Genomic DNA, 25651 nt, shown 5'->3' with positions numbered 1-25651 from the left:
TCTTCTTCAGTAATCTCAGGGCTCTCTCAGCCTCCCCTCCCTCACAGGGTGTCTGTTGTGGGGGGAGGAAAGGGAAGGCAGGAATATCAGGGCCCTCTCAGCCTCACCTCCCTCACAGGGTGTCTGTTGTGGGGAGAGGAAAGGGAAGGCAAATGTAAGCCACTTTGAGCGTTCTTCGGGTAGAGAAAAGCGGCATATAAGAACCAACTCTTCTTCTTCAGTAATATCAGGGCTCTCTCAGCCTCACCTCCCTCACAGGGTGCCTGTTGTGGAGAGAGGAAAGGGAAGGCGACCGTAAGCCGCTTGAGACCCCTTCTGGTAGAGAAAACCAGCATATAAGAACCAACTCTTCTTTGTTGCTACTTGGATTATGCACAAGTGGGTCTGGGGCTCTTGAAACTTTTCCCCATGTCTTCTTTGCTGGTGTGCTGACTGCCCCTTTGTGAGATCTGTGGCTACGGTTGGTGATAGTTTTCAGAGTTTCCCCTCCTCTCTTGCCTTTCCTGCACGCCGATCCTGATCTTGGTATTACTTTGCCTGTGGGGAAATTTCTGGCAGCAGTGGCTTCTAGGGGAGGGTGGAAGTAGAGGATGGTTTTTGTCATACTGGTTCTGTCCAAGGCTGCTGGGTCATTGGGCTGTTAAATAAAGGAAGGCAACTTTGGCCAAATGTTACAGGGGCAGAGGAAGGTCAGAGGCAGTCTTGCATCCCCCTAAATCTGCCATCTCCCCACTCACATTTCTGGTGTTTGTGTGTCCCCCCCTTTTCTTTCAGAGGGCAGTTCCTTTCTTTGTTAACGCCACCTGTGGCACTACTGTCTTGGGAGCATTTGACCCCGTGGCTGAGATTGCAGAAGTGTGCTCGAGGCACAGTGTCTGGCTGCATGTGGATGTGAGTATGCAGCGGAACACCCTTCGTAACTTGGGGAAGGGTGGGAGAAGCCTGCATTCTTCCAGGCAAGTAAGCTGGGATGTAGACTGACAACACAGGGGTGGCCAAACTGTGCCTCTCCAGATGTTCATGGACTACGGTTTGCATGAGCCCCCTGCCAGTGCTGGCAAGGAGGCTCATGGGAATTGTAGTCCATGACCATCAGGAGAGCCACAGTTTTGGCCACCGCTAGGCAGCATGCGACAGGGCTGTGCGAGTCCTCTTTTTGCTTACACGTCCAGATCACTCTTGATAGGGCGCACTGCAGCCAGAAGGAGAAATCGGTTCCTCTGGCTATGCGCAAACGGAGGTCTGCTACAGGTTCTAATCTTTTGTTCCTGGCCAGAGTTTGTATTCACTGGTGTTAATCTAAAATTGTGCCAACTTTCAACAGTCAGATCATATTTGTTTTGGCTGATGGAGATCTCACGAGCGCTTCCTTTTTGGCCATGGTCACAGTAGAGTCATTGAGAAAGGTAGAGGGGAAAAGTTTGTAGAGCAACTGGGACAGTTTGGAAGGATTTCCCCAACTGTATTTATTTATGTTTGTATTTTTAGGGAGATGTGTTCTGGTGCTGAATTGTAAAACAAATGGTTTTGTGAAATCTGTCACAGTTTCAACTGTGCGTGGAATCTATTGGCAGGCTGGTGCCTATGATATTATCAGCACCTCCCCATTTCCAGGTCTTCTAACACCTCCTCCCCACACACACACACACACGAAAAAATATACACTAATTGAGTTGGGATATACTCACTCCCTCGAGCCGAATTCCTTCTGTCACCAAGACCAATTCTAGATTTGTGGTGTCAGAAGTGAATCTTGCATCTACCCAAAACGTTGAACCCCCTGAGATATTAGGAAACCAGGATAAATGGCAAGGGAAAGCATCAGTCTTTACAAAAAAGTTAAGGTTAATAATTACTATCGGTATTTGCGGGTCTATTTTTGTCCTTTCTGTGATGAAGGAAATGTTCTCCAGTGAAAGTCTATGCTTTGCACTACTAGAATGGTTTTCCTCAGTGTTTCTCTGGTAGGGTTGTCAGGCCATGACTGGCAGCCAGTGGGAGGTTTGGGGGCGGAGAATTGGAGGGTGATGTCCTGTGTGTTTTGCCATAGACTTTCTGGCAGCTCCTAGAGTGACACTGTATCACTTGAGGGTTTCTCCAAAAGTGTCATGGTGGTGTACAGGATGTTGATTCCCTCCCCCCTTTCCCCCTCTGCTGCCCTAGCAGGAGGATCACTTTTCCTTTCAAAAAAAATTATGAGACACTTTTTTTACACCAATGTGTTATATTGGCTGTACAGGGGAGAAAATATCCCATTGGCAAAATCTACAGATTTCTAGGACTATTTTGCACCCTAGCAGGGTCCAGTTTGTTTGCAAAAAATAAATACATTGAAAATGGCTGTACTCTCAGGCCATTGTTTACAAATTTGACAGGAACAAAATTATTCAGCTACTTCACTTGCTCTATCTAAGAAAATAAATAAATTGAAAGTGACTGTACTTTCAGGACATTATTTACTAACGGACAAGTGACGTAAGGGAGAACAAAATTGTTCAGCTACTTGGCTCCTTCTGCCAAAATAAATAAATGAAGTGAAAGTGGCCATACTTTCAGGACATGATTTGCCAACAGGGAAGTGACGGCATCAAGGGGAAACAAAGTTGTTCAGCTCCTTCATTTGTTCTGCCTTCCCCACCGCCCCTGATGTCTATCTCAAGTAGAATTCTTCACTTGATGATTTACAAAAGGGGTTTAACATGGTGAAGTCTGGACCGATGGATAGATTTGTGTTAAACAGATTGATAGATTCATGGAACTTTGACTGCTCTGTCAGGGCTGGAGTTTCGATCGGCAACATGTTCCGCCATGTTGGAGTCAGGGCCAGAAAGGACCTGGCTGTGGTTGAGGCCTGGCGGATATCTTTGGGGCTGGGGACTACCAAGAAGTTGGGATTTGAAGAGCATAGTATTCTCTGGGGAACTCACTGGGAGAGATGGTCCTTCAGGATTCAGACCACAAAGGGCTTCAAAGGTCGATATCAAGACCCTGAATCTGATCCAAAATTCCACTGGCAACTAATGCAGCTGCTGGAGGGCAAGACAAATATGTACCCTCTATGGGGTCCTCACGAGGATCTGAGCCACGGCATTTTGGATATGATATAATTTCTGGGTCAGAGCCGTTAGCCCTGCACCTGGGAAGTTTTTTACTGCGGGGGGGGGGGAGAGGGAGCCGCGGCCCGGCACCATGGCCTTCACGGCCCGGCACCAGGCCGCGGCGCGCAGGTTGGGGACCACTGGCATGGATCACAGTGGCGAGACCTTCCAGAGCCAGGAAGGGCACTAATAGCTTCACTTGGCATAGATGGTAAAACACCCGGTGAGCTACATTCATGAGGGAGGCCTCAAAGATCAACCTCAAGATCCTGTCGGTTAGTACTTCTGCTTTGCTTTAGTTCTGTTTCCTGACTTCTAGTTGGTTCTACAACCCTAGTTCCTATTGCATTGTGCATGGAACATCTCACCCGTCGATTGCATTGACTCACTCTGTGTAATCTGCCATGAGCAAGTGGGAAAGGAGGTCTATAAATAAAGTTACAAATTCTGGGTTAAAAAGAAAAAATGTTGGCTTGGCATTGACAATTGGTGTGTGATGATGATGGTTTTGGCACGCTCTCTTATTGCACAATGCCAGCACCTCCCTGTGATAGATCAGAGTCACAAATAGGTGAAGGTCCACATTCCAGGACTGGCCGGCTACCTTAGCAATCACCCTGGAGTTTTATGAATGTTCTTCATCTATTTGTGGTGACACAAATACATCCTCTTGGTGCTATGGACCCGATGGACGAATATACCTTTTTCCCCCTGCACTGTAGGCTGCATGGGGTGGCAGCGCCCTCCTCTCCCGAAAACACCGGCACCTCCTGGATGGGATTAACAGGTAGACACCATTCCTTATACTACCCTTGATCTTAGCCAAAAGGCTGAGAAGTGATAGAATGCTCTCGCAGCCTGAGAAAGCATCGCCTGCAACTATTGCTATTGGATTCAAATAATTTTTTAAATAGCAAAGTAGCAAAATTTGCGTGGCTAGCTTTAAGAACTAGGAAAGATTGGGTCACTGATGTATATAGCCATTATAACTTTGCAGATAGGTCCACAGAATTTCTTATGTTTTTTGGTTAGTAGCTTTTATGATACGTCTCTTAATCTTGTTTTTTGTTTTATATTTTAACAGTTTTAATAGTTTTATTGCTTTCATGTCTCATTTTGTTTTTGTAAAATAGTCAGTGGTATTCAATGTTTTTTAAATGTTGACTTTTAATGGTTGAGAAGTTATTAACTTTTACTGCTGATGCAATTTTAACCTTTCTTTATGTATTACTTCAAGTACAACGATATAGGCTAGATATCAGGAAAAAGTTTTTCACAGTCAGAGTAGTTCAGCAGTGGAATAGGCTGCCTAAGGAGGTGGTGAGCTCCCCCTCACTGGCAGTCTTCAAGCAAAGGTTGGATATACACTTTTCTTGGATGCTTTAGGATGCTTAGGGCTAATCCTGCGTTGAGCAGGGGGTTGGACTAGATGGCCTGTATGGCCCCCTCCAACTCTATGATTCTATGATGCTATGATTCTATGATTACCTTCCCTTTTTATAAACTGCTATTGTATAGTAGTGCATCTGAAATTTTGGTCTAAATGACCGTAAAATAAAGATTGATTGATTGATTGACACCGTTCCTTGTCAACAGTAAAATGCCAGTTGGGCTGATGGCTTGGAGGTAAACATGAATGGGCAGTCCAAACAGTTTGACCCATGCCTGAATCTAATTTTCTTTTTCATTTCCATTTTCCCATGCAGGGCTGACTCTGTGGCTTGGAATCCCCACAAGATGCTTATGACTGGGCTGCAGTGCTCTGCCTTTCTTCTTCGAGACAGCTCTGTAAGTATGTGGAGGTTCACAAAAAGACCACCTTAGCTTGCTTGTGAATGTGTTGGGCCTTCCCTATCCATATCCTACACTTTGCAGGAGCCAAAGGGCGATCTGCTCCAACTTCAACCCCAAAGTAAAACTCTGCATAGGATTGCACAGTAATTCCCCTGTGTGTGTTCTATGCGGCTGTAACTCAAACACAATTGGAAAAAAGGGCTTTCTGGCTTTCTCATTTTCCTTGCTAGTGTGTTCCTCTTGCTTTGGGTTTTTCCCTGCAGTTATGCACATGTTTTGCTCCCTTTAGCGGCTGATTCGATGTTACATCGCAATATGTCTGGCATATCTCCCAGCGAGTTTTTACGTTGAACATAAATAGACGTAATATCAAATTGACCACTAGAGGGACCAAACACACTCCCCTCCCAAAACCGCAACAGGAATACACAAGAGAAGGTCATGAGAATATGGAAAAGCCCAATCGCTGAATTTCACAAATTTTGTGAATGTATGCAGTTAGAGCAGTTTGGCATAGTTCCTGCTGCTTTCCTGGCTTATCATTAAGGAAGAATGATGGGGTAGTTGAAACCTCACTCTCTGAAGAGAAATCCTTTCTGAGTGCAAACTGTTTATTTAAAAGTTGTACATGTACTTTTAAGCCATAGCCTAGAAAGCTTTTTAAAAAGGTGCTAAAGAGATTGAATTCTGTGCCACAGATCCACTTTCCCCACCTCTTGGACCGTTTCCACACTGGGAACTTCACTGCCCCACCCCCCTGTCATGAGCACAGATCGGGGGCTGATGAGGTGTACCAGGCCAAATGCTCCCCCATGTGGGTGCAGGAAGAGGTGGGGCAACCTGCCACGACTAAAACTCCAACCTGCAGCCCAGCATGAAACCTCCAGTGCATAAACGGTGAGGCCAGCTTGGTGTAGTGGTTAGGAGTGCAAACTTCTAATCCGGCAAGGCAGGTTTGATTCTGCACTCCCCCACATGCAGCTGGCTGGGTGACCTTGGGCTCACCACAGCACTGATAAAGCTGTTCTGACCAAGCAGTGATATCAGGGCTCTCTCAGCCTTATCTGCCTCACAGGGTGTCTGTTGTGGGGAGAGGAAAGGGAAGGTGAATGTAAGCTGCTTTGAGACTCCTTTGGCTAGAGAAGAACCAAACCCTCCTCTAACCAAACCCTCATTGGCTCATGCAGAGTATTATTATTATAGTCCACCTTCCTCCTGGGACACAAGGCAGATCCCATAACAATATATCCCCATAAAACCCCAACCCCTTAAAACTCAGTTTAAAATAAGTCACTAATATCAAGATGACTAAAACCTTCCTGCCTCCTCACAGTCATCCTGGGGGAATTGATCTTAAAAACCCGGCCTCAACCGAAGACCTGGCAGAAGAGCTCCATCTTACAGGCCCTGTAGATGCCTGCTTTACCTGTAGATGCATGTTTTAGATTTGATATGGTCCCGTTTCTAGCTGTTCTAACTCTGCCCCTTGTCCTTTCTGATAGGATCTGCTGCAGAGGTGTCACGGTGCCAGAGCTACCTACCTCTTCCAGACGGACAAGTTCTACGACATGTCCTACGACCGGGGGGACAAAACCATCCAGTGTGGGCGTAAAGTAGACTGCTTCAAGCTGTGGTTGATGTGGAAGGCGAATGGCACCAGGGGCTTGGAGCAGAGAGTGGATAGGGCTTTTGCCTTCACGAGGTGTGCATTATGGGGGCTTGAGGGTGCAGGAGACAGTCTCCCATCCCAACTAATCCTTAAGAAGGTTTAGTTAGTGGAGGCAGCATCTCTGTTGACTTTGCAGGTGAAAGTTCTAGCAGCTTCTTCCGATCCCATGGCCTTCCTTTATTTTCTAGATATCTGGCTGATGAGATTAAGAAGAGAGAAGGTTTTCAATTGGTGCAGGAGGTAAGCCTTAAGAGAGCTGCAGAGCTTGGTACCACTCAGCCCTGGAATTTATTTTATTTATTTACTAGAAGTTAAGCCCACTGTACGCTAAATACAGTGGGCCCTAGGAGCCTCTACCCCCGTCCCCCTCACAGTTGTGTGCCTGGGCTCACCTGTTGGGCTGCTGCCGACAGAGCAGGAGGCATGCACAGAGGAGGAGGAGGAGGAGGAAACCCTGAGCAGGCGGCTTTGCGGAAGCTGGGAAAGGTCGATGGGGCACGCAGGCAACCTAGGGCCGGGCTCCCGGGCCGCAGACAACATGGATGGGCGCTTCCTCCCCCCTGATCATCCCCCCACCCCTACCTGTTTCCAGCATGCATTGCACGGGGATGCAATGCATGCTGGGGCTGGTAGTCCAGCCACCGCCGGAGCGCAGCAGGCGCTAGTGGAAAGCTGTGGCGAGCACTCGCAGTAATGATGGAGGAGCTTGAGTTGGCGATCCTCCAGGTTCCTATTGCGGCGGCTGCTTGCTGGTTGGGGAGGGCGGAGCGGGAGAACGTCGGAGGTCAGCGGGAACGGCTTCTGCCGGGTCGGGCGCTCCCCCGCCGCGGCGGGGGAGCGCCCGGGCCGGCAGAAGCCGGGAGAAGGTGGGAGGAGGACGGGAGCGGTTTCTGCCGGGTCGGGCGCTCCCCCGCCGCTGCGGGGGAGCGCCCGGGCCGGCAGAAGCCGGGAGAAGGTGGGAGGAGGACGGGAGCGGCTTCTGCCGGGTCGGGCGCTCCCCCGCCGTGGCGGGGGAGCGCCCAGGCCGGCAGAAGCCTGGAGAAGGTCGGAGGCGTCTGGGGGTTCTGCGGGGCCGGGCGCTCCTTCGCTGCTGGTCCGTCCCTGTCCCCATCCAACTGCTGGGGGCGACTGCTTGGGGCTCCCGACTGCTGGGGGCGACTGCTGGGGACTGAAGCGACTGCTGGGGGCTCCCTCAGGCGGCGGCCTGACGCGGCGAGAGGCGCTTCGCGCCTCTCGCCGCGTCAGGCCGGGAGCAACTGCGAGCCGCGCTGCGCGCGGCTCACAGTTCCTGGGGCTGGGAATCGGAGGGACCAATCGGCAGGCGCTTCGCGCCTGCCGATTGGTCCCTCCGATTGTCTGTCATGAGGAAGGGTCCAATCTGGACCCTTCCTCATCCCGGACTCATCCCGCCCCAGAACCCCTTACTGTTTTATTTAGTCCGTGGCGCCCGCGGCGCCACGGGCGGTTTACAGATTAGATTTTTATACCACCCTTCCATATGGCTCAGATATAACATCATGGGGGGATACATGGAACGACCTAACATATAACATAGTCCAATACGACAACAATAATTTAACAGTGGTTCTGAATAACACAATTTCAACAGTCTTAAACAACAACAATATGACAGGAACAGTAACTTAGCTAAGGCCCCCAAAGAGGTCAGACTGGTTCAGGCTATGCAGGGGATGTCTGAGGGCGACCTGTGGATGTTATTTGGGTTTGGTCAGTCTCAGGCAAATGCCTGGTGGAGGAGCTTCCTTTTGCAGGCCCTGCAAAATCTGTATTCAGTAACTGAGCCTGGACTTAAGATATGCAAACAGCAATGATAAAGCCTCACCTCTCTCACAGGGTGTCTGTTGTGGGGAGAGGAAAGGGAAGGCAACTGTAAGCCGCTTTGAGCCTCCTTCGGGTAGAGAAAAGCAGCCTATAAGAACCAACTCTTCTTCTAAAATTAAAACAGCTCTATTAAGTGCAGATTAAGGAGATTAAAAACAACAGTAAAACAGTCTGTCCAATATTGTACATAGCATGACCATAGACCAAATGCATTTCAATCCAGAGGGTTTTCATTAGTGATCAAATAAACTTTATGCACACGTGTAATAGTAGTGTTACAATGAGAGTTGGTTGGTGGCCGAAGAATCCTAAAATGCAAAGCTCCTCACAATATATAGTAATAATTTCAGACGTGGAGCTCGCAACTAAAAATCAAAATAGTCAAGAACCACCCTCCTGTCCAGGGCCAAGAGGTAGTCCTGAGTGTGCGTCTTCATGTGGAAACCAAAAGCAAGGGTGGGGTTTTGTTGCCTTTTTTATTTTTCACACTCCCCCTTCTAGCCAGGTACTATGGGATTGCAGCTATTGAAGTCTGTCAATTTTCACCTGCCCAAGACTCCGTTTTCCTCTGAGCAAATCACATTATCTCCTACTGAGTGTGGGTTCTTTCAAACCTAGGATCAGGCAGCAATGCCCTGGAACAAAGAGGGGAGCTTTCAGGCAGGCCTGAGCCATAGTCTCTCACTTTACCTTTTAGAAGCTGTTTTCCAAAACAGTTGCCTTTTCCTCCGCTGTTATACGCATCTTCTGATTGACATAAACCCCAAACCTCTTAGTGTCATGTCCATGGAAGACTCCCAGTCTGAAACACTTGCTTTAGAATGAATCCTTCCTATTTTTCCCCCCTCTAGCCGGAGTTTATCAATTTGTGTTTTTGGTATGTGCCTCCCAGCCTACGGGGAAAGGAGGGGTCCTCAGATTACTCCCACAGCCTGGGGAAGGTGAGTGCTGAACTGTGGGGATGGGAAAAGAGCCACAGGGCGTTTGTCTTATTCCAAACTCCAACTAGGAGGTCCCCAAAATACATGTGCTGTTGCTTTGATACTCCTGGAATAGGCTAGCCCATTCTCATCAGATCTTGGAAGTTTAGCAGGGCCAGCCTTGGTAAGCACTTGGGTGGGAGACGCATCTAGGATGTCCTTAGTTGCAACACAGAGCCAGGCCATGGCACACCACCTCTAAACATCTCTTGCCTTGATAACGCTACAGGGTCTTCATAATCCGGGTGTGACAGCATGGCCCTTTCCATCCATCATCATGGACCCCCTTCCTTTCCTCTCTTACAGCTGCAGATAGCATGTTGAGAAGATTAGCATGAACCACTCCACAAAAACTCCCTAAGACCGTTTATGCACTGGAGGTTTCATGCCAGGTTGCAGGCTGGAGTTTTAGTCATGGCAGGTTGCCCCACCTCTTCCTGTACCCACATGAGGGAGCATTTGGCCTGGTGCACCTCATCCACCCCCCCATTTGTGCTCCTGCATGGGAGCTGGATGGGTGAAGTTCCCAGTGCTTAAACGGTCTAAGGGAAAGTTGGATAGAGAATTTTTACGAGTTTCTTGTCTGTTGGGGGCAGCCAAGGGATGTACAGAGGAATCCTAAACACAGAGCTGCAACCTTCTAAGCTCATTAAATGAATGGATTTAAGAGGGCGGAATTCTGTTTCAGAATGTGCTGCTAAGCACCGGCCTCTGAATCCAGATAGGGAGGGTCAGGGTTCCTTTTTGTCAGTCTCCCTGTTGGGCTGGAACGTCTTGAGCTCGCGGTCCCCACCGCCTCTCAGAGAGGCAGCAAGTGAAAAATAAGTTTAAAAATGGCAGCCATCAACCTATGCTTTGACCGCTTCTGGGATAGCCTGGGCAAGTCTGATCTCCCCAGATCTTGGAAGTTAAGCAGGGCTAACCCTGGCTAATCTTTAGAAGGGAGACCTCCAAGGATTTGAGTGGTAGTTCTTCCAAGGAACACAGATGCAGGCCATGGCATGCCAGCTCTGAAGTTCTCTTGCCTGGCTGCCTGACAATTCTTGAATAATGTCAGGAGAAACCCAGAAGTGATGCCATGCCTCTCTAGGAATCTCTGGGAAACCATAGAGCTTGTAGCACTTTATAGAAAAGTGTAAAATCAATTCCCCCCCCCCCCCAAGAAGTGCTATTATACCTGGCTGCTTTATCTCCCACCCAGGTCAGGGAGGCCTAGTCCTGTAATTTGTGCAGTGAGAACTATCTATCTTTGGTGATAAACCTAGAAGCCCTCTGAAGGACATAGAAATACCCCTTTCCGTAACACTCCCAATTCCACCTGTTCTGAGGTGAGTTTTCTGCTTTGCCTGATTTAGGTGGCTCCTACCATTAAGGAACGGATGATGAAGAAAGGGTCAATGATGGTGAGCTACCAGCCACACGGAAACAGGGTCAACTTCTTCCGCCAGGTGGTCGCCAACCCAGCGGTCACCAAAGCTGACCTGGACTTCTTCCTAGATGAGATCGAAACACTTGGCAAAGACTTGTAGCTGCTGAGACTTGCCTCTCTTCACTTCTCCCTCCAGCCTGCTTGTAGAAACTTCTGGAATGATGCTGGGAACGTGTCACATGTGTAGGGGAGATCACGCTTTTTTTTCTTCTCTGCTGCCTTCTGAAAATCCTGCAAAAACTGTGAATGCTGTAGTTCACTGACACGTAGCCCTTCTTCAGAATAAACCCCCTCAAATGAACCTTCTTTCTGGAATATCTTTTACTAGGAATGCCAGAGGGGGGGGAACAACTGTTGCAAGAAGCCCTATAGCTAGAGGTGCAGCTATTTGGGCTGTGCATTCCCTTCCCCGCATTGTGTTTTTTTTCCAAGACTAGAAGAAAACAAGTCATTGTCCTTACAAGTAAATAAGGCAGTTTTTCAGCATACACTCAGCTTCAGCGGTGAAGCATGGTTACAATCCATTTTTCACTCTTTGATTCCTTTCTTCCCCTGTCCTACCCCTGAGGAAGCAGACTCCCTTTCCACCACTCAATCCCCATCATCGACAACAACCCTGTAAGGTGGGCAAGGCCAAGCAACCAGCCCCAGGTGATTAAGACAGCAGGATCTCTCAGGAAAATGTGGGTTCTGAATCTGCGTCTCCCCAATCCCTGGTCCTCATTCATAGAATCATTTGAGTTGGAAGGGACCTCCAAGGTCATCTAGTCCAATATCCTGCACAATGTAGGAAATACACAACTACCTGTCCTCCTACAGTGGCCTCAATTCCATACCCAGATGATGCCCCCCCCCCAACCCCAACCCCCCAGAATACCTGGCCAGTCTGGCCTGGAGGAAATTTTGCCTCCTGGCCCCAAAGTGGCAATTGGCATTTCCCTGGGCCACCTCTCAGCACTGTCCCTACTTTTTCTTGACAGTCTGAACCCCACACACCTTGCCGTGAGTGTCTGTTTACCCACTTGCCCCCCTGGGCAGCCTTCTGACTCCTCTTCCTCGCCCCAGGTGCTAGCCATCCACATAGCCATCCCAGACAGCCCGCTCCAGCTCCAGGGCCATGTGTTTGTCACCCCTAGAGTGGATGTGTCTGCCTTACAGGACTTACATACATGAATGGGAGTTGCAAACCCAGTGATCAAGCATGACCGTTTCTGTTTATTTTTTAAAAAAATTAACAGAAGGTTTATCACTAGCACAGAATTAATTTCTAAAGGGACAAGGCACAGGGCTCAAATTTCTGAATAGCTAGAAGGAAGATCTGGTCTTGCATTATGAGTGGGGGTGACTGGCTCAGAGCTGCACACTATCCCTGCTCAGAGGTTCTCTGTAATATAATTGCTGTTCTTTTGATTAAGACAAGGGTTGTGATTAAGTGGGCGTTGTCAGAGGAGGAGAGGAAGGGTCAAGGCGACTGCCTGCCTGAGATTCTCAAAGCCCCGTTTATTTACTACTCTTGTATTCTTCCTTTTTTTTCATAGAGACTCTGAGCAGAGTTGAAAACCAGCCATGTATTTTTATCACATTAAAAACCACTGGAAGTTTCCCAAAAATTTAAACTGCACAGCACCCCCATCATAAAACTGCCTCATTTCATGCTTTCTTTGGAATAACAGAAGTGAGAAAGTCTTCCAGACCACTTATGGGGGGTGCAGAAAATTCTCAGTTGTTAATTTCTCTATCTTGGTGTGGCACCTTCAAAAGGCCTTGTTCAGTGAAGCTGGAGCAGCATAACATACCAAGAGCAGTGGTCCTGCAGATATGTGCGTTCCAGGCCCTGAAGGACTTCACCAGCACTGACTGATAGCCCAGGGCCTGGTCTGGGCATTTTGGAATCGTTTGCCTACTGTGCAGCACCCAAACAGAGTGACCACGAGACTGGAAAACCTTTTAATAATTTTATTCCACTGCAGCAGAACAAAATGACACAGGGGGGTTATCCCAAAAATGCCTGTGTGTCGAACAAAGGATTACATGAGATTTTATAATATTTCATTGAAGGCAGGGAAAGATGATGCTTTTCAGGTCAAACCAATAACCTGGGGTCTCCACGCTCCTATTTCACGCTCCTATACATCAGACTGGCCATAGGGAGAAGGGAGTAAAACCACCACCGCCCCAATCGTGGCCAGCTTGCTCTTCTCACAGACAAATTAAGTTAGCTCTTCAATGCCACCAAAAGCTAAACACAGGTATCACAGCCTGAACGTTTACACAATTATTTATGGATAAAGAAATCTGGCAAAATTGTCATAACACAAGCAAGGAGTCACAAAATCAGTGTGAACTTTGAACAGAACTTTGAACATAAGTTGCTAAGACCAAAATATTGAGTCCTCCAAGTTCAACTCTTATGACCCCAGCAGAAGCTTATCATGGTAAGAACTCAAGAAATAAAAGTGTTCTTTTTTTAAAACTTGAGGCAATATGGTAAATGCCTGGCAAAATATTAGAGATGAAAGAATCAACATTCCATGGCTCCTATATTCCTCCAGATGTTCATGGACTACAATTCCCATGAGCCCCTGCCAGAAAACACTGGTAAGGGCTCATGGGAATAGTAGTCCATGGACATCTGGAGGACCACAGGTTAACTACCCCTGTCCTTTATTACCAATCAATTTCAAGATAAAGAGGATCATGAACACGGAAAGTAGAACTCTAAGAGAAATGACTAAGTTCAAACGCCTGATAACAAAAGATCTCTTATTCCAATAGATATACAAGTTGTTACCATAGGCTACCCACTAACATCTTGTACACCCCACCCCAGGGTAGACTGCTGTGGGGTCAAGGGAGGAATTTTTGCCACCAATCCTGATTTAGTGTGGGGGGGGGGGAATACGGTAATTAATGGAATTTTGTGGGATAATATATATTGTAACCCACCATGAGTCTGCAGAGAATGATGGGCTAGAAATGCAACAATAAATAAAATAAACAGTTTAAAACAAGCGAAAAAATATGATTAAATGGATACAACATTTTAGAGAGCAAATATCTAGGCACTAACGGGAATGATTTTGGAGAAGTTAAGTTCATAGCCAGTCAAATGTTACGAGAACTTGGTATAAAGTGTTTTTAAGATGGTACATTATTAAGATATTGAGAAAACAGATAAAAACTATAAACGAAAATGTTGGAAATGTCAAGACACAGATGGTACCCTTTACTACAGTGGTCCTCAACCCCTGGTCCGGGAACAGGTCCCAGTCTGTGGATCAGTTGGTCCTGGGCCACGGCTCCTCCCTGTCCTCCTCCCCGCCGCGTCAGGCCGCCACCGCCGAAAGACTGCCGCCTGGGGGAGGCCCCGCTGCATCAGGCCGCTGCCGACGAAAGACCGCCGCCCGGGGGAGGCCCCGCTGCCCGAGGGAGCCCCCGCCGACAGCCCGCCGCCATGCAGCACCCACGATCAAGTAAGTGCCTAGCGCCCGCTGTATTACTCATACAGCGGGCTTGATTACTAGTAAAGAATAAATCAATAGATTTAAAACAGGTTATGGAGTTTGAATTTTTAAATGTTGAATCTACCTCAAAGAAGAAAGAGTTGGTTCTTATGTGCCGCTTTTCTCTACCCGAAGGAGTCTCAAAGTGGCTTACAGTCGCCTTCCCTTTCCTCTCCCCACAACAGACACCCTGTGAGGTGGGTGAGGCTGAGAGAGCCCTGATATTCCTGCCTTCCCTTTCCTCTCCCCACAACAGACACCCTGTGAGGGAGGTGAGGCTGAGAGAGCCCTGATATTTCTGCCTTCCCTTTCCTCTCCCCACAACAGACACCCTGTGAGGGAGGTGAGGCTGAGAGAGCCCTGAGATTACTGAAGAAGAAGAGTTGGTTCTTATATGCCGCTTTTCTGTACCCGAAGGCGTCTCAAAGCAGCTTACATTCGCTTTCCCTTCCTCTCCCCACAACAAGCACCCTGTGAGGGAGGTGAGGCTGAGAGAGCCCTGATATTACTGAAGAAGAAGAAGAAGAGTTGGTTCTTATATTCTGCTTTTCTCTACCTGAAGGAGTCTCATAGTGACTTACAGTCACCTTCCCTTTCCTCTCCCCACAACAGACACCCTATGAGGGAGATGAGGCTGAGAGAATGGGCATGCACTACCTCCCAGAGAATGGAGAGCTATCAACATGTCAGTTCTTTCTGAGTCTGGGGATTGAATAATAATCCATAAAGTTTGCACAGACCAAACACAGGTTGTTTGTTGAAAATCCTTTTTATCAGAAAATGGCACATACAAGGTCTCACAGTAAGTAATAAATATGCAAAGAAAACACCACGTGGAATTCTTTGGGTCCATTGGCATAAATCTCACTTGGATTTCTAGCCACCTCTATCGTTTCCTTTTTCTGTAAAGCATCTCTAAGGAGACCTCTAGTTGATTTAAAAAAACCTTTGATTGCCATTTCCTATAACATACTGGCTATTCCCACCTGCCCCCTCCAATATACGCTTTTTCTTTTAATGGCTCTGGAGTCATTGGTTGCAAAACCTTGCTTAGGGCTATATTCATAAGGCAGAGCTGCTGTCACTCAAAACACCCTTTTTTACCAATGGAGCATGGAAGAGTGGAACAAAGCAAGGCAGTGTCAACAAATTCCCAGCAACCCAGAAGGGTCTGATGATCAATTCTGGGAATGTCATGGAATGGTAAAGAAAAACAGAGCTCATTCTCTCCATGTTCGCTTGGATAGAATCTGACCATACGGAGAATGCAATTTCAGCCTGCATAGCAAGGAGAAGTGTGCTGAGCAGCAGACCTCCTCCCCGACATGCAACTGGAAGGAGAACAGTTAAGATGGCTACTATTAGTTCCTATGTATCAAGGCACCAAAGCAAAATATTGCTGTTATACCTCTCAGATGGCACACATGGGTTGTTGGAGCGAAGGAAGTTGACTGGATCAAAAAAACATGGTTGTCACAGACAACAAGTCAAGCCGGCGTTTACAGTAGTCAAAATGATCTATCAAAATGGTTTAAATAGAAACATGATCAATTGTAAAAAAAAGTTCTGATTGTGCAGGTGGCTCATGGAAAAAACACACCACCTGATCCACCATGGACTCAACACAGTTATTAGCAGTTGTACAATTAGTTGCCAAGAGGCTTTTAAAACAGAAGTTCCTGGGGGAGGTTCCAGGAGAAGCATATAGTCCCAGGTGTGTTGGTATATACATGCCCTTACTAGAGTTGCAAAGGTAGGGAAACAAAGGCACGCTCAACAAGAGGAGTGTGAGAATTTTGAGGCCACCTATGACCGATTCCACATGGGGGGGGGGGGGGAGGCTCAGCCAGCACTTGTATGGCAGCAGGGCTAATCTCCACTTCCACATGATGTCCTCCGTTCCCCTGCAGGAAGGGAACATGGATATTTCCACGTTACCCTTTTCCCTGTGGAGCCTATCCATGCGCAGGCCATGTGGACAGGGAAGAGCTGGGCCTTCCTGGCCAGGCTCCTTCCTGCCTATGGCATCCCAGCAGGAACAAATAGTGCCTCTCTTGGCTCTACAATCCCACCTTCATACAAATACCCCTCACCAATGTGGCAGAACCTTTCTACCCTGGCTGGGTTGTGGGGATGCCAAAACCCGGGGCAAACCGTGTTTGCCCTCGAGGGGACTCTGGAAGCGGCAGGGCACGCTAACACACGCCTGGTGGCCTTGAGTGTAGAATCAGTCAAAGTTAGCCAGATCCCTAAAGGCAACAATGGATAATGACATAAATAGCAGAAGCCTGAGTTTGTTCTTCTTTGGCCAAAGTTTTCTGTTTAGAAAAACATTGTATTTTTGTTAGAAAAATGACTACCCTTCAAACTAGTTTTAGTAACTAATGTCTCTTTTTAATCCCGCCGCGAGGCCGTGTGATACAGGAACTGTACTGAAGCCAAGCAGTCCTGCTCATGGCCTGGCAGAGTCCTCGGGGGAATAGACCTTAGTTCTGCCATGCAAGGAAATGCCATCAGGACCCCTGCTGCACCTGCCATGGTTCTGGTGGAGGAAGACATTTTACAGGTAAAGCACATTAAGAGGAATTGAGGGGAGGGAAGTGATGCACGTTCCCAAATCCCCTCTTTTATACAATTCAATTTAAAGGAATCCCTTGTTGCACTGGGTTGCTTTCATCCAACGTGTTGGACCCAAAGCTTCCCGAAATTAAAAAGCAAACATCTCGCTGGACATTATAATTTTTATACGGTGTTTTCTACATATCCAGGTGGTGATTCTGGCCTGCTTGAGACAAGCATTGCAGATTAACAAATCCCAAAGTCCATTTTGGGTCAGCATGCCAAAACCACACATACTGGCTATGGCTTTTATTTCTACTGTTGAATCAAGCGGGTGTGCTTGGCGGCCTGGGGGAGGCCGTGCCGTTCTGGGGAGGGGGGGACAGGATGGGTCTCGTGTGGGGCCCAGGGGTCGAGCCTTGCCACCTTGCCTCGGAGGGGGGGGCAGGTCTTTCAAAGCCCATTCTTATGAAAGGGCTTTGACACTAGTATATATATATTCTTCACATTTTTGGAGGTATTATGCTGTAACAGGCTAACTGAAATTAACAGCTTGGATGCAACTTCTTCAAGTAAGAAGTAGTACAAGGGATTGATATCATCTCGGGATTCTCTGGAAAGTTATTAATGGGACATAACACGTTTTAAAAACTTTGATTTGTAACTACAACTAGGCCAAACAGGGAATTTATTCAGTAAATTTGTACTCATAATTTTATTCTCACAAGAATCCCATGTGAGTGAGGCTAAGAGACGGGGGGTCCTTTCACAAATGCAGTTTCAATCCACTTCAGCAATCATTCCCAAGTGGATTTAGGCATTTCACTCAGTAAAATTTGGTTGCAAGGTGCATTATTTAATAGGTGTGAAAGTTGGAGCCTGGCTGAAGCACTTTCACACATGCTGAACAATGCACTTTCAGTGCAGTTCTACAACTGGATTTTACTGTGTGGAATGGCAGGATCCAGCCCTGTGATCTGGCATAAGGTTACCTTGTGAGATTGAAAGTAAACAGGGATATAACTCTGATTGCTCCAAGCCCAGCTGCAAAATTCTGGGCTCTTTTCACATTCTCATCTTGCTAGTAAATTCCTGTTTCTTTGGGGGTTTCCCTGTTCTACCTGTGTTTTGCTACCTCTATTTGTCAATTTCATATCACACAGGTTTATTTCCAGCGTAAAAACCTGCAGTTTAAATTTATAGGGAGCTCTGCTAGAAATAAACCGGTGTGAAATCAAATCAGCCACTGAGCAAAATGCTCACAGAACAGAACCCCCCCCCCCAAAAAAAACAGGAATTTACCAGCAAACAAAAAGAGAGTGTGAAAAAGCCTTCTAACTGCAACAACACATTGCTCTATTGAAAAAAATGTATCCGCTAAGCCAGGGGTAGTCAACCTGTGGTCCTCCAGATGTTCATGGACTACAATTCCCATGAGCCCCTACCAACAAATGCTGGCAGGGGCTCATGGGAATTGTAGTCCACGGACATCTGGAGGACCACAGGTTGACTACCCCTGCACTAAGCAATCCTTATTTTGCCATTTTTATGCAGTTGCTCCCCCGTGCCACAACTGATTGCCTTTTGTCATAAGCACTGACTAAAAAGTATCAAATTTTGTAGCCCCTCCCATATTTAAAAAATGCCCAGATTGCTTGTTTTCATACTTTCCTGAGAAGATGTTCCAGGCCAGATTAGCAAGGTTGAGGCAGATAACCTTGGTCTCCCCCCACCCCAGATGTTGCTGGGACAAAATGCATCCCACCTGAAGAGCCCTGATAATGGGAATTCACAGGACAGGTATCTCCCCACCCCAGAACTCACAATGTAAAAGCCACACTTGACCAGATGCACGTGAAGATCATTCATGTGAGGTGAGAGAGGTGTACGAGGTCCTGGGGAAGTCTGTTTCCTGCAAGGTAGGTGTGTGGACTTCAAGAACTCCTCAGGAACTCAATGTCATTTTGGTCCAGAGGGACCTCATCACGAGTGAGGATGTCATAAAGATGGGCAGGGGTGGCCCCCTTTCCCTCATTTCTCATCCAAGCCTTAAGCATGTAAAAATTGCGCATGACCGCATTGCCAGGATTCTCCTCTTCTATTTGCTCTAGGTGTGATATGGCCACCCCCAGGTACTCGATACCGATGGCCCTCCAGTTCTTGCCCAATATTTTGGCCACCTTCATCAGAGCCTTGTCCGAGACTTGTCCTGAAAAATGAGGGGGAAAAAAATCAATGAGATGCATAAGAAACAAGCTCTTGTGGGTGGTTTCTTATACTTCTGTTTGTCTCTGTAATTTAAGGTGACCAGATTGTCCCACTTTTGGAGGGACATCTGGGTGCACCTGGCAAATTGTACTTATGTTGAAATAAAAAAATATATATTACAATACTATTTTTGCATTCTATGAAAATTTTTGTTGTTCCATATAGACCAAATTTTTAATCAAGAACCCCCCTGGTCAATGGTGTCCCGCTTTACCAATGTGAAAATCTGGTCACCTTACTGTAATTAGATTGGACCCCAAAAGTTTTCCTTTGCCACAGTACCAGCTTATGAATAGAAGCAGGTTTGCTATGGGTAGGAATCACATTCAAGCAATCAGAGAAGTAAAGCTTTATGTTAAAAAATTAGAAATGCCATGTACATTATTTTCTCTTAACTATCATTCTATTGGAAATATTTTCTTTCCCAGCTTTATCCACACCCTTTCCAAAATGTCTGTCTCTGGAAGCAGAACCAGTAAACAGTTGACCTACATAGTTAAAAGTGGGGTTGCTGATTTGTGTTACTCATACAGGTGTTCTGCATACTGTAGCCACCTGGAATAAGTTTTAGAATTGGTAAATCTTTAATGACTCATCTGATCACAAAAAGAATCTGTGCTCCAGGACTGAACATCTTAGGTCGCTGAGGTGAGGTTTTTGTCAGAAGACATTTTGTGGGAGGGAGATGTTTAGTTTAAGGGAAGTATTTTCACTAAAACTTTACAATAACTTTTGCCCTTGGTCTGACTGAGCTTCAGAATATTAAGCCATTGACCACACTGAATGTCAATGCACATTACCCAGTTTGGTTTCTGTTATTAGTATGTGTGTGTGCATATATTCTTATGCAACCTGTCAATATTTACAGTATCGTTTGCACTGACGAAGATCTTATGATCAAAATGTATGAACGCTTCTCCAATAAAAGCCTCTTCAAGCAACTTGGTTCTGAATTTCATTACAGAAAATTTATTATAGTTGAATTTATAATTATTAAGTTAATGATTGACCATTATAACTTCTTCTTGTTGTTTATACTTAGAACCACATACCCTCTTAATTTTGCAGTATATCAAAGGCACAGAAAGGCAACTTTTCTCAAAAATAACATTTGGGAACAGTTTTGAGCCACTTCTCTGGAGAGGTAACATATACCCTTGTTAAGTCAATAAAAGCCACCTGGAGCTCGCCCCCACCTGGATAGCCCAATCTCATCATATCTCAGATGCTGAGCAGGATTGTTCCTGGTCAGTGTTTGGAAAAGAGACCAGCAAGGAATACCAGGGGTGTGAGGGAGAAGCAGGCTATGGCAAGCCACATCTGGACATCTTTTCCCTTGAAAACCCCACAGGGTCATCATAAGTTAGCTGAGACTTTTTACAGCAAATAACTAAATATTGTGGCGCAGAGTGGTAAGGCAGCGACATGCTGTCTGAAGCTGTCTGCCCATGAGGTTGGGAGTTCAATCCCAGCAGCCGGCTCAAGGTCGACTCAGCCTTCCATCCTTCCCAGGTGGGTAAAATGAGTACCCAGCTTGCTGGGGGGTAAACGGTAATGACTGGGGAAGGCACTGGCAAAACACCCCGTATTGAGTCTGCCAAGAAAACGCTAGAGGGCGTCACCCCAAGGGTCAGACATGACCCGGCGCTTGCACAGGGGATACCTTTACCTTTAACTAAATAAAAGCTGAAAGTCAGACCCACTAGCTCATTTGCCCTGGAATTAGAGTTGCCAACTGGCTGGAGAAAAAGAATGTTCTGTTGCTTTAGAATGTTATTTACCTTAGTGCCCTCAATGACTTCACCTGCACATTTAGCCAGTGCTAAAGGGATAGGATGTTTTCTCCAGGCTTGTTGGTCATAGAATCATACAGTTGGAAGGGACCTCCAGGGTCATCTAGTCCAACCCCCTCCACAGTGCAGGAATCCATACTACCCAGGCCCTCACCCACTAGTTCCAGAGGTGAAGGTACAGTTTAAGATTACCCTATGATATAAGAAAGGCACTTTGCTCAGGGTCTGGAGGAATGCATTTCTTAATGCTGATGCCGCTTCTCTCTGTTTGTTCCTTCAAGCTCCTCCTGAGATCCAGATCCTTTCCCTGAAACATTGGCTTAAATGTGAAATCTCTAAGAGCACTTTCCTAGAACTCGGCTCCATTGAGCAAAATGAGACTGAGTTCTGCTTCAGATTGCTCCCTTATCTCCAAACCCCACCTGAAACTAATGCCATGTCTTTTCTTTGTTACCTTTTCCTTCTCTCCTCTGGTATCTCCCACTCCACTGACACTTATAAGCTCCCTGGGGACAAATAACGTGATCCTGGCACATATCTCCATAACAAAGGGCTTTTCTGCACACTTGACTTTCTTGGCAGTCTATTCACAAGCACTGGAATCAGCTTGGGTACAGTGCTTCTGATCACCTGCCCTCCCTTGGTATTTTCACAGCTGGAGAGTCATTTTATTTTCTTCCACATGTGCCTTAAATAACCAGGATTTTCAAGGGAAAGTGTTAAACATTTTTACTGTTAAAACATGTGTCAGAGAACAGGAAAAAATGAGTAGGCATTCCCATTTGTTACAAGGAAGATGCTGTCTTGTTAAACAGCTGCTTTTGTACAGCAAGACTGAGATAAAGGACTTGTTACCCAAGATAGCATCTTCTTGGGGTTCCATATAGTAAAATGTCAGTAGATGATGCTGTGTCTATAAAATCTTGGCTTATAGCTGGAGGTCTCTCTGCAGGTCTTGGGCTTAGATATGGGAGACCTTTACTTATGCCACTGGAGTTCTATGCTGGAAGAAATCCAGACTGTAAATGCAACTCAAGAAACAAAATTAATGGTTTCTGGGCCCTCTCTGTGCCAGCCCATTCTTATACTTACTCTGTATTGGGGCAGTCCCCGCCAAGCCTTCCGCTGTTCTAGAAGTCGCCTCTCCGGTCTTTTCACGGACAGAGGGCTCCTGCTCTTGCAAAGGTGACCCTGTAAGGCAACAGGAACACATACAGCATTGCATCAAAAGGATGGTGTCCCAGATAGGGGTTGCCAACTCCAGCTTGGGGAATTCCTGGAGATTTGGGGGGATGAAGCCTGGGGAGGGCAGGGATTGGGGAGAGGATGGACCTCAGCAGGGTGAAAATACCATAAAGCCTATCTGCCCAGGCAGCCATTTCCTCCAGGGGAATTGATCTCTGTCATATGGAGATGAATTTGTTTCTGGGCACAAGCCAAGTTTCTGGTCTTGATCTTTATAGTTTGGGGATCAATTTTCCTGAGGGACCGCTGCTCCCTTATAAGCCTGCCTAGCCACTATGGTCATCTTTGGGAACCTTCCTTCCTTCCTTCCTTCCTTCCTTCCTTCCTTCCTTCCTTCCTTCCTTCCTTCCTTCCTTCCTTCCTTCCTTCCTTCCTTCCTTCAATTTTTAACTTGCCACCCCCCAAAATGCTCATGGCGGGTTGTTGTTGTTGTTATGTGCGAAGTCGTGTCCGACCCATCGCGACCCCATGGACAATGATCCTCCAGGCCTTCCTGTCCTCTACCATTCCCCGGAGTCCATTTAAATTTGCACCTACTGCTTCAGTGACTCCATCCAGCCACTTCATTCTCTGTCGTCCCCTTCTTCTTTTGCCCTCCATTGCTCCCAGCATTAGGCTCTTCTCCAGGGAGTCCTAAAATCCCCAATAAAATTTCTGCTAAAAACAATATACAATCCACAATTACCACCTCCACCCTGGGAGATTCAAGTGTCCCCTTCAGTTGCCATCTTCTGCCAATGGATGAAGTTTGTTTGTTTTGTTCAGCATTCTCTGGATCCTTCCCTCCTAGCCGATGTTGTAATTGCCGTTTTTCTGTTTCATTTGTGTTGGGGAGGGGGACTTTTTTCTATTCATTCAAAAACAATTTTTAATACTACCAAGGACAGGAAGGCCTGGAGGATCAATGTCCATAGGGTCGGGATGGGTCGGACACAACTTCACACCTAACAACAACAACATGACATGTTACAAACTACTATTATTGAAAATTAAGCCAGCATTTTACAAGACATACTTTTTTTTTCTCTCACTCCATGTACTGCATTTTTCTAAAATTTACATTTTCTCCAAGGTTTACATATGCAGTCTATAGACCTGCTTTGTCCTTTCCACTGCAGTTTAACTAATCAATATAATCTAATATTGGACTCCGTTTTCTTCTAAAATTTGACACTGATTTGCTGTGCATGAAATTGGTAAGTTTTGCCATTGTCCCATATCATCAGTTTCTGTGACCAGTCCCTAAGAGCTGGTAAAGTATCTTTATTTTTTCCTCCTTGATGAATCCTTTGCATTTAAACTGTTTTCCTGCATGTGACTATAGGGGGGGGGGTTTGATTTTAATGGATTTTCAATGTGCTTCTGTCATGCACATTTCAAATGCTAAGTTACCTCTGAGGCCCTTGAAAGGGCTGAAAGACAGCATGCAGATTTATTTCACTGTCAGAATAATTCAGCAGTGGCCTTGGCTGGCTAAGGATACAACTCCCCTTCACACCCTGTCTTCAAGCAGCTGGACAGATGCTTCCCAGGGATGCTTTAGGCCAGGGGTAGTCATAGATTCATAGAGTTGGAAGGGGCCATACAGGCCATCTAGCTCAACGCAGGATCAGCCCTAAGCATCCTAAAGCATCCAAGAAAAGTGTGTATCCAACCTTTGCTTGAAGACTGCCAGTGAGGCTGGCAGGGGCTCATGGGAATTGTAGTCCAAGGACATCTGGAGGACCACAGGTTGACTCCTCCTGCTTTAGGCCATGTTCATCTAACCACCATGCTCTGTCAACCTGCTTTTTTAATACCTCTGACCAATCCTAGCATAACTGCTCTGTCCATGGAGCTAGATCTCATGATACAGCCAACGTCAGTGAGCCGGAGTTTTGTGATTTTGCCTTCCAGCGACAGATCTGGCTTGATGCGCTCTAGCAGCTGGAGAGCCACAGTCTGGACACCTCCGTTTCCGGCTGATCCTGCACATGGCAGCGGGTTGGGCTAGATGGCCTCTCTCAACAGCCATTCTAGAAGTTAAGCATGGTTTTCAGGAAGAGCGCTTGCACTCGAAAGCTCACGCCCTGAATAAATCTGTGTTGGTCTTAAAGGTGCTCCTGGACTCTGATTTTATGCTGGTTTTCAGGAGAAATCTAGGTGGAGGCTGGCAGACACCCTAGGGCAGGGGTAGTCCAACTGCGGCCCTCCAGATGTCCATGGACTACAATTCCCAAGAGCCCCTGCCAGCGAATGCTGGCAGGGGCTCTTGGGAATTGTAGTCCATGGACATCTGGAGGGCCGCAGTTGGACTACCCCTGCCCTAGGCCCTCGATGGATCCCCCCCCCCCGCTGCCTCCATCCCTCCTCCCAGCTCCGGTCGTTTACCTGCTTCTGCGCGGGGCGCCCCTTCGTGCCGTCCGAGGCGGAACTTCTTCAGCAGGTCCCTGCGGGGGACGGCGTCCAGCACCCGGGCGGCCACGGCCAGCTCCTCGCCGGGGCAATACCGCACGAGCAGCTCGGCCAGCTGGACGCGGGAGGCGCCCTCCAGCTTCCCGCGCGGGATGAGGCCGTCGAGCCCCTGCACCAGGAAGGCGAACTTCCGCACGTCCTCGTCCGTCAGCTCCTCGAGGATGGCCAGGAGCCTTCGGTGGACCATCGCGGCGGCGGCGCAGCCAGCCTGGCCCGGGCGGGAAACCGACGGGCTGGCGGCAGACAAAGGAAGGGGCCGGCGCTTTCGCTTTCGGCGCCCTTCCTGCGCCCGGAAAGCTGGGCAGGGAGCGGGCCCGCGGGGGGGGGAGGGCTCTTGCCGGGGAGGGAGGGGGAGAAGAGAGAGAGAGAGAGTTTAGCACAAAGCCCTGCTTTTCCTGACCTGGCGAGCGCGAGAGGGCGAGACCTGTGTGCGCTCGAGACGCGCGCGCGCCGGATGGATCCTTGCAAGTGCGACGAGCAAAGGAGAGCGCACGCGCACGCGCGCGGGGGGGGTGGTTGTGGGGGTCTGAAAGACGAGGCGTCTCGCCCTCGCGGGTCTTCAGGCAGCGTCGCCGTGGAGCGCTGCCCCTACGCAGCCACTTGCTGGAATAAAACCTTAACTCAGGCTTACTCAGCCGGGGAGAGGGGAAACCCTGGGGTTTCGTGACGGCCCTGGAAGTTGCTCCCGGATGGGTGGGAGTTAATTCGTTTTTAATATATTTTTGTCAAATGCATGGAATTGGGTCACATGACTTGCCTCTGTAGCCGCCCTAACTTTCCTCCTGGAAGGCCGAGGTAGGAGCGAAGCCAGCGCGGCATTGACCGATTGGGCTGCAAAGGCTGTGTGATCCAATAGATTTAAATCAGTCGTGCAGGATCCAGCCAGTTGGGCGCGAGGTGATTCTTTGTGTTGTGTATATAAGTTGCGGTCTTGGTACTAGAGTGCAGTGTAGGTACAATTTGAATTATGTTCTGCAAGGATTCCAGTGTCCCTGTGGTTCCACTCCCACGGATTTA

At 47.5% G+C, this 25651-nt stretch overlaps 2 protein-coding genes across 8 annotated transcripts in view; one reads left to right on the top strand and one right to left on the bottom strand.

Annotated features, from left to right (window-relative positions):
• CSAD (cysteine sulfinic acid decarboxylase) overlaps positions 1–11113 on the top strand; it is a 28771-nt gene extending 17658 nt beyond the window's left edge. For 5 of the 6 annotated variants that reach the window (XM_077329110.1, XM_077329108.1, XM_077329105.1 and 2 more), the window contains 7 exons: positions 775–891; positions 3821–3885; positions 4805–4886; positions 6395–6594; positions 6750–6801; positions 9255–9344; positions 10739–11113. In XM_077329110.1, the coding sequence (XP_077185225.1) occupies positions 775–891; positions 3821–3885; positions 4805–4886; positions 6395–6594; positions 6750–6801; positions 9255–9344; positions 10739–10912 (780 nt within the window). In that variant the 3' untranslated portion in view covers positions 10913–11113. The remainder of the gene's footprint in view (positions 1–774; positions 892–3820; positions 3886–4804; positions 4887–6394; positions 6595–6749; positions 6802–9254; positions 9345–10738) is intronic. The other variant, XM_077329111.1, reaches the window with a different exon arrangement.
• Positions 11114–12753: 1640 nt separating this feature from the next.
• LOC143833371 (ankyrin-3-like) lies at positions 12754–25329 on the bottom strand. 2 transcript variants are annotated; one of them, XM_077329103.1, is made up of 3 exons: positions 24551–25264; positions 22028–22126; positions 12754–19083 (listed from the first exon to the last, which is right to left on the bottom strand). In XM_077329103.1, exons 1-3 carry the CDS (start codon positions 24819–24821, stop codon positions 18809–18811), a joined length of 645 nt encoding a protein of 214 aa, XP_077185218.1. In that variant the 5' UTR covers positions 24822–25264; the 3' UTR covers positions 12754–18808. The 2 variants fall into 2 exon arrangements, with proteins under 2 accessions (XP_077185218.1, XP_077185219.1); XM_077329104.1 differs by lacking the exon at positions 22028–22126 and having other exon boundaries at positions 24551–25329.
• Positions 25330–25651: the final 322 nt, after the last annotated feature.

The sequence above is a fragment of the Paroedura picta genome, chromosome 3 (assembly GCF_049243985.1).
Source record: "Paroedura picta isolate Pp20150507F chromosome 3, Ppicta_v3.0, whole genome shotgun sequence".
Classification (NCBI taxonomy): domain Eukaryota; kingdom Metazoa; phylum Chordata; class Lepidosauria; order Squamata; family Gekkonidae; genus Paroedura; species Paroedura picta.
The sequence above is the reverse complement of the archived record's forward strand: the minus strand, read 5'-3'. Positions and strand labels throughout refer to the sequence as shown.

Excerpts from the sequence above, each read along its gene's own strand:
- LOC143833371 (XM_077329103.1), bottom strand. The coding sequence starts at position 24,821 with ATGGTCCACCGAAGGCTCCTGGCCATCCTCGAGGAGCTGACGGACGAG. Across the intron at positions 22,127-24,550 it reads GGCGCCCCGCGCAGAAGCAG|GGTCACCTTTGCAAGAGCAG; the intron begins GTAAACGACCGG and ends GTTGCCTTACAG. Across the intron at positions 19,084-22,027 it reads GGGGACTGCCCCAATACAGA|GACAAGTCTCGGACAAGGCT; the intron begins GTAAGTATAAGA and ends CTCATTTTTCAG.